We start from the raw sequence: 8,644 nt of genomic DNA, 5'->3' as shown, positions 1-8,644 counted from the left end.
AATGTTTAAATTGGAATTTGTACATTTCGAAAAATTTCTTTCCATTCTAAAATATTCCAGATTAGATATCTAGTTGTCAGTTAGTAGGAATCGTTGCTCACTGATTGTTCAAACAAATTATAAATATTATAAACAATATAATTGTTTAAACAATACCTTTTTTTTAATTACTCAAAAATCACCTAGAGATATGGATGAGAGGCCTTCAACAATGCCTTCAGTTTTTTTCTGTGACAATTTGTTCGTTCTGGCTATATGTCTAAATATAGAAATTGATTTAAAAGGTCTTTCATCATTCATTAAGAGTGGAGGGGATATAAACAATGTTTGTTGGATAAAGTTGTACATTAAATCGCGAAAAACAAAAAAAAAAATTATAAATATTGTATTTGTTTGAATAATTTTTTTTTTTCGTTCATTCAAAGATCACCTAGGGGTATTTTATTGAAGTATGCAGGAATGTGCTTGAAAATATTTTTCAGCTCTTACGTTTGTTCATATTGCGTTCCCATTTGTTTGTAACAATAAAATTGTTTAAAAATCATTATTTTGCATAATTCGAAAATCACCTAGAGGTATGGCTGAGCCAAATTCAGGTATTTATTTTTTTTATTGGGCAGTTACTTTTGTTTAAATAAATTCCCCAATTTTCAAATCTTTATGTATTGCTAAATTCAGGGTCGTAATAAGTTACAATATTTTAGACGAATTAGAACTTATTTAATACTGTGAAAATCTTCATTGGCTCTCCCTTCTATAGCCCTTCCGAGATTTAACGCCGTGCCACATGTCGGCGTAACAGGAGCTGTGCGGAGTGTGCTGAATTTACAGTTTTCACTCAGGCGTCAACAAACAAAAGCGGAGCGGGCTATAATGAGTTAGTTCCGACCCACCGTCAGCCCCAAAATCGGCGCTATAGAAGAGTTTTACTGTACTATTCATTAAAAACCGAAAAAAAAACAACTGACCGATGGGAATACCCCATTTCTTTTTAATTGATTGAAATAAAATGACGACAGATAGCGCTGTCGTCGTAGTTCTCGCTACATCTCGAATGAAAATGGAGCGATTATAAGGTGAAAGATTACCCAAGGAAGGTTAAAAATCGGAAGTTATCTTTGACCCATGTAAAGTTTATCTGGCCAAGTTAGTTTTTGTTGCGGTTAATCTTTCACCTGAAATCGACCTAAACCTTATCTTTCGTCTTTTCTGCGATTTCAACATTTTTAATTGATTTAATTTGCGGCAGGATTTTATACAGCAGGTGTCATTAATTCCAAAACATAAAAAAGTCTTGTCCTATGTAATAAATTACAATGTGCATTTTTTCTTAATATTTGGGCATCCGCACGAAAATAGCCGTTTTCTTTAAATAAATGAGTATAATGCAAATAGATTTCGTATAGGTTCTACAAAGAAAAAAAAACCTAGGGCGCACGACTGTTGGTTCTCGCGCTTTTAACTCGATAATGTATTTATCTCGCGCTTCGCGCTCGGCTTTATATTTTGGCACAGTCTTGCATAAAACTTTTAAAATTAAAACTCCAAGCATCCACCACTGTAATTTTGTGATTCAGAATTTTATTCCTTAAAAAGCTTATCTCGAGAGTTTGAGCGCACCTTCGGCGCGTGACTAATTGCGCTCGCACTCTGCGCTCAAATTTTGCATTTCTCCCGCATTTGTGCACAGACCTTTTAAAATCAGAGATCAACGGATAAACATCTGTAATTTTTTAAATATAAACTCTCTTTTTTTAAAGCTCTTTCGGCTTTGACGAACACATTCTCATCGCGTACCTCGTACCTCGCAATCAACTTTGTCTAAAATGTCAATTTTTCTATCTTATGCTCAACACTTTTATGACAGATACAATATATTTTTTATGTACCTCTTCCTAAGATTGCTTATTCAGATATTGCAAAATAAAACACAAGTTGTATTTATCATTATTACTTTAATATTTGTTTCCTATTCTGCAATTAATTTTGTTCTTATCTGCACTATAATGTGTACAATTTCCATAAATTTACATCATTACAATTTATGATATGCATGGAAATTGAAATATACTTATTCTTATTGTCTTGTTTTTATATCTTTTTAATTTATTTTTAATCTTGTTTTTTACCATTACAGAAAAACTACTGCGCATTTGCATATGGTCTAATGCAGGAATCTATGTAGGGATCTATACAGGAACTTGTATAGGATCCTATATAGCAGCGTTTCCCAAACTTCTACCCCAGGTAGGGTGGATACCCGGCGGTAGGGAGTTGCCAATCCGGGCCGGGCAGCTCGGTAGGCTCAAAGGCAGTGTCCCCGTAGGGAGCCTGTGGTGAGGGACGCGCCAAAGGCTATGTGGAGGGGGGAGTTGGAACGGAAGTTGGAGCGAGCGGTAGAAGGCGCGATGTTTTTAAACGGCAACAAACACGACAAACACTAAGCATACGAAGGTACCGAAGCGTGAATCTATAGCAAATTTCAATAACTGTACAGTATCTGCTGTTGGAACGAAAATATCGCTCTCTTCTCGCTCGACCAATCCGCACTGAGCTGCTTGTTTAGCGAATCCCTCACTACAGGGTCCCTAACCACTTCAAGATGTCAACAAGCACTATTCCCATACCGAAGCGCGAAGCTGTAGTAAATTTTGGTATAGCATCTTGATTTGGAACGGAAGTTTCTATCTCTTCCCGCTCGACCAATCCGCAGTCAACTGCCCGATTGGCGCTTCTCTTACTACAGGGTCCCTAGGTCCCCGCTGTGAGCATGCGACTACTTTTGTTGACCTAGCATGAATGCCTTTCATTGTTCTGAGATTGAAACATGTTACAATAACTGAAGTTATAAAGGTATGACACAATTAAATTTAAGTAAGCTGAATCAATTCCGTGATATAATTTTAGAAGTATGAAACAAAAGTTCATAAAAATTGGTTAATATTTGTACTCAATTTTTCCGAGAAAATCCATAACTGGATTACTTTGTAGCGTAACAAAATTGCAATTAATTTTGAAATTATTAACCGATTTCATTCTATCTTTTTTCAACGTTTTCGTCTTAATCCTGAAAATTTAATGCTGCCTATTAAAATTCGCTAATGAATATTTTACTAAATTTTCCATTTTTCCTAGCCGGCTTTTAATTTTCTAACAATAGAAAGCTCGAGCGCGGGAAGCCAGCACATGCCCGCATCACAGGCAGTCAAGTGTCCCCCTGCAGTTTAAGTATAATGAAAAAAATTTGAGGGTGGCAGCCCTACCGCTCCTCAGAAAGAGCGAACAAAGTTTAGGAATCGCTGCCATATAGGATCCTATGTTCTCGTTTGTCTTTTCTGTCCTTTTCCCAAAAAATCACTTTTTTTATTGTTATTCTTATTTTCTATGATTGAAAGAAAACCTGGCCGCCTATCTAAAAATGATTAATAATAAATTTATAGATCTTTTTAAGAAAAAACTTTTGCCTGGTAATTTTAGTTCGTACCTTGTGCCTTTTTTTAAAACAAAAATTAATTTTTTTAATGTTAATTTTTAAGACTAAAGCAAAAACTACGTGTCCCAACAAAAATTATTCATGAAAAATTGTAATGAGTTTTCGGTATTTTTTGGAAGTGTAGCTTTTGTCTATTTATTTTTTTTAAAGCTTGTCTCTATTTTCTTCATAGCTTTTGTCGTTTGTCAAAAAATTAACTATTTTATTTTTATTGTTTTTTACGCATAAAACAAAAACTGCGTATCCTATAAATAATAATTATTGAAAATTTGCAACTCTTTTTAGATTAGCAAGTTTTGTCTCACTTTTTGCATAGCATGTGTCGTTAGTCCAAAAATTGGTCGTTTTTTTATTTTAAATGTTTGTCACGACCAAAAACAAAAACTACGCGTCCTAACGAAAAGTGATTTATAAAAAATTTGTGATTATATACATGATAAAAAGACTTATTGAATAATTGACTTATTGATTGGGTAGTAAATTATTGATTATAATAAGATAGTAAGCACACCATTATTGTTGTAAAGCATTGTAGATTGGAGGATTCTTTTTTCTCACTTTCTCAAAATTTCCTCTAGTTTAACTTTGCTGCTAAATCTTTTGTTGTAAAATGCAATGAGATGGGTCATTTTCCAAAAAAACTATTTTTGAAAATTTTTGGAAAAATATTTTCGGAACGCGCAATAGTAATTTTTAGAAATATTGAATTTTTCATGATGACTAATAGCAATTCAATTATTTAGGATTGGCTGCGTTTAGGACTTTTTTTCGAAAAATTGTCAAATTCGTAAGCCAAATTTGAGTCGATTTGTAGAATTCTTTAACTATTCGCTAGGGCTCTCGATTTTTTCTTGGCATTAGACACGCAAAAAAATACAGCTCAATGCAAAAAATTAAGAAGTTACAGCAAATAGTTCTCAAGATAGGCTATTGTGATTGAAATTGATTTTAGTTTTTCCTGGCGTGAGTAAAAGTTTTCTTTAAACATTTGTATATTTTTTATTAGTTCTAACAGTACAAAAAAGTTTAAGAATTAGTTTTTAAAAAATTTCGAATCTATCTCCAATTCGTGGATATGATAATTTTTAAAGTTTCTGCGATATAATATTTTACAACTTTCTAATTTTTAATGAACAATAAAATCGTCGACTTCTAAGAAATATATGCATGATACAAATTTTTTTTCTCTCGGCAGGAAACAATTTTCGGTGAGGTAGATAATGTTTAAAATTTCTGCAAGAGTTTACTTCGCATTTTACTAATCAATTTAATAGTGCAATAGAACACTTAACATTTAAAAAAATATGGAAGCAATACAAATTTGTTTTTATTTTCCTCAATCACTTCCCACGTCTTGAGTTTGATAATTTTTTAAATTGCTACCACCGAAAAATTCGTTTTCTTCAATGATATTGTTTATTTCTGATAAATGTACGTGTAATAAAAAGAAATTTGCAAAAAACGATACTTTCTAAAATTCTTAATCTCTATTAAATTTAATGTGCAATAAATCTGTTTACTTCTAAAAAATGTACGCGTTATCGCAAAAATTTCAAATCTATTCCAACAATATTAAAACGCTTTAGTATTATTTTTATTACTTTGTCACTATATAAGACACATTTTTGTCAGTTTCTAGTCAAAAGCAGCAAGTGAAAAAAGAAATTCCCAGCTCTTAAAGGTGCGTCCTCTTTAAATATTGAAATAATTTTAATTTTAATATAACCAAATTTAAGTAATTGTGAAGATTCGAAAAGATTTACGGTTTTTTACCTAAATATAAGGCTAAAATATCTCTTCACTACGTGGGTGCATTCTTATCGCGCGCCTGTGGCGCGCTACTGTCTCTTCTCGCGCTTCACGCTCGATCCGGTATTTACCTCACGCCACGCGCTCGTTCTTTATATTTTTTGCAAATTCTTGCGCCAACCCACTGGGCACAAAATTTAAAGACGTCTTTACGACATCGTTACGACATCGTTACGACAACTTTACGACATCCTATGTCCATGTCGTTTCGGTGTCTTTGCGATATCGTAAAGACATCGTCAGATCAGACGACTTATTTACGATATCGTGAAGACACTTTAACGACATGGACATAGGATGTCGTAAAGTTGTCGTAAAGATGTCGTGAAGATGTCGTAAAGACGTCGCGAAACTTTGTGCCCACTGGGAACCTTTCAAAATTAAAACTCAAAACATCCACCACTGTCATTTTTTTATTGTGAATTCTCTTTTGTTAGAAGAATTTAGCTCGTGAGTTTGAGCGCACCTATGGCGCGACTGGTGGCAGTCGCGCTCTGCGCTCGTTCTTTGAATTTCTCCCACATTTGCGCACAGAACTTTATAATCAAAGATCTAGAGATCGACAACTGTAATTTTTTTATTTTGAATTCTCTTTTGTTAAAGCTCTTTTGGCCTTAAGTAACACATTCTCATCACGTATCTCGTGCTTATTAAGAAATTGCAAATAAAAAAGCAAATTGTATTTATCCTGATTATTTTAATATTTGTTTTTCAGTTTGCTTTAAATTGTATTCCGAGCATCCTATCGAAAACCAATACCTTCTCATTAGGATGAGAATGTAAAAAAGTCAATGGATACATCTGAAAAATGTATGCGTGGTAAAAAAATGTAAAACTCTTTAGGCGATATTAAAAAGTTTAATTGATGCTTATATTACTTTGATATGACTAATAAGAATAATTTTATACGAAAAAAGATGAAAATAGTTCAACTTAAAAAAAACATCAAAATAAGGTGTAAATATTTCATTGAAAAAAATGATTTTTTGAACAAACAGTTGAATTTTCAAGTGAAAATTATCAGTTTTCGACAACAAAAATTAATTTTTAACCTAGAAGATTGATTGTTCACAACAACAGATGATTTTTTGATAAGATATATCAATTTTTAAACAGACATTTAAATCCTCAACAGAGAAGATTCGCTTTTAAACAAGAAGATTAATTTTCTGTATCAGTAAACGAATTCTGAACAAAATACATCAATTTTAAACCAAATAGTAGAATTTTTAACTTAAGAAGACACATTTTCTACAAATGCAAGGCATTTTCAAAAGGTCCAATTTTAAAGAACACTCTCTTTTTAGCAAAATCGTCCATTTTTAAAGAAGGGAAATTAATTTCAAACCGAAAAAACGCATAAACATGTTAACCTAGTTTTAATAAAATTTTGCTCTAAAATCTTATATATACGAAATCTTAACAAATCCACATATTGTTACAAAAATTTTGACACCTTTTACAATTTTTAATTATTCTTGAATCATTTGAAAAATTAGCAGCTTTAAATCATTACATTAAAATTGCAAAAAAACTTTCCAATACTAGTGAGGGAGCAAATTGTTAATAACATAATTTTAAAAAATCCGCCTGCTACGCGGGCACATTCTTGTCACGACCTGCGCGCGCGGCTCGCAAGTTTGAGCGCGCCTAAGGCGCGCGACTGTTGGTTCTTGCGTTTCGCGCTCGATAATATATTTATCTCACGCTCGTGTTTGTATATTCCCCACACTTATGCACATATTTTTTCAACTAAAGATCAAAGCGTCGACAACCTTACTTTGATGATAGTGAATTCTCTATTGTTAAAGCTCTTTTGGCTTTAACATACATATAATCATCACGTATCTCGTGCTTCGCACTCGAATTTATCCCTCAAATTGTATATGTTTGCCATAAATGTATATTATTACAATTCATAACATCCATTTATATCAAAACAGACGTAGTTTCATTGTCTCGTTGAAAAAATGCGTATTCTTTAAAAAAATTGTGTTATTAAACATTTTATTGCATCTTCTACCGGTTTTTCTAAAACTGAATTTGCTGATTTCTAATCATATTTTGATGATTCAAAAGTTAAAATTTAAATCGACGGAACTTTGAAATTTTACCACGTTGCGCAACAATTTATTTAATAACAGTTTTCTTTAACCTTCGTGTGACGTTTTGCTTTTTAGGCGTTTTAGACTACTGCTTTAGACTACTACAGTAGTTTACTTTGGACTACAATTTTAAAACACCTTGACAACATTTATAGACGTGTTTTTTACGTCTATTTTTGGACTACTGACATAGTACCAACCCGGTTGTGCAGCCAACGTTCTGCCAGTACTGGGCGAACCAGCGGCTGTCTGTACTGGTGGGCAGTACTGGGCCTGTACTGCGCCAGTGGTGAACTGCGGCACACTACCGACATTTCCACCTGGTATTTCACCAGATATCTATACTACTCCTAAGCCAGTAGTACACCAGTATAATGCCGACCGTTGGCTAAACTCTTACGCCAGTAGTAGACACAGTATCAGGCCAACCATTGGCTGTACACTTATCTCGGTTGTCAATCAGCACTTGAAGTTATTATGTGACCAGAACTACGCCAATGACTGGCGAAACACCGATGCCGGTATTTAACCAGTAATAAGCCAGTAGTAGATCCAGTATCACGCTAACCGTTAGCGAAACTGCTGTGCCTGTATGACGCCAGTGGCAATGGTCAGTACTGGGTCAGTTGCAAACCGGTACGATGCCAACCGTTGGTCAGACTCTTATGTCAATATATTTCACTACTAATGAATATTATTCTTAAGCCAGTAGTACACTAGTATGATACTAACCGTTAATTGAACGCCTGTGTCAGTATTTGGCCAGTAATACTTATCAGTACTGCGCCAGTAATAGACTCAGTATTACGACAAGCACTGGCTGAACTCTTATGTCGGTTGTCTATCAACGCTTGAAGTTGGTATGTAGCCACTGCTACTTCAATCGCTGGAAAACGTCGGTGCCAGTATTTAAATAGTAACGCATATAACTCCTCAGACAGTGGTATGCCAGTATGATGCCAAACATTAATTGAACTTTTATTTAAGTATTTTACCAATAATTCGTATCAGTACTGCGCCAGTAGTCGACCCAGTACCACACCAACCGTTAGCGGAACTCCTGTGCCGGTATTGCACCAGTGGCGACGGTTAGTACTGGGCTAGCTGTAAACCAGTATGACACCAACCGTTCGTTGAACTCTTGTTTAAGTATTTTACCAGTAATACGTATCAGTACTGCAAAATTAGTATATCAGTATCACGACAACCGTTGGCGCAACACCTGTGCCGATATTAC

General features: G+C 34.1%; 2 protein-coding genes across 2 annotated transcripts in view; one reads left to right on the top strand and one right to left on the bottom strand.

The window, feature by feature from the left end:
• The window catches only part of LOC117173897, a 112,031-nt gene that overhangs the window by 49,057 nt on the left and 54,330 nt on the right, over positions 1-8,644 (bottom strand). The window lies entirely within an intron of this gene.
• Positions 2,265-8,644, top strand: part of LOC117172449 — a 28,585-nt gene continuing 22,205 nt past the window's right edge. Inside the window, exon 1 of the mRNA XM_033360394.1 lies at positions 2,265-2,853. Within this exon, the coding sequence (XP_033216285.1) occupies positions 2,800-2,853 (54 nt within the window). The 5' untranslated portion in view covers positions 2,265-2,799. The remainder of the gene's footprint in view (positions 2,854-8,644) is intronic.

Source organism: Belonocnema kinseyi, chromosome 5, assembly GCF_010883055.1.
Source record: "Belonocnema kinseyi isolate 2016_QV_RU_SX_M_011 chromosome 5, B_treatae_v1, whole genome shotgun sequence".
NCBI lineage: Eukaryota > Metazoa > Arthropoda > Insecta > Hymenoptera > Cynipidae > Belonocnema > Belonocnema kinseyi.
The sequence above is the reverse complement of the archived record's forward strand: the minus strand, read 5'-3'. Positions and strand labels throughout refer to the sequence as shown.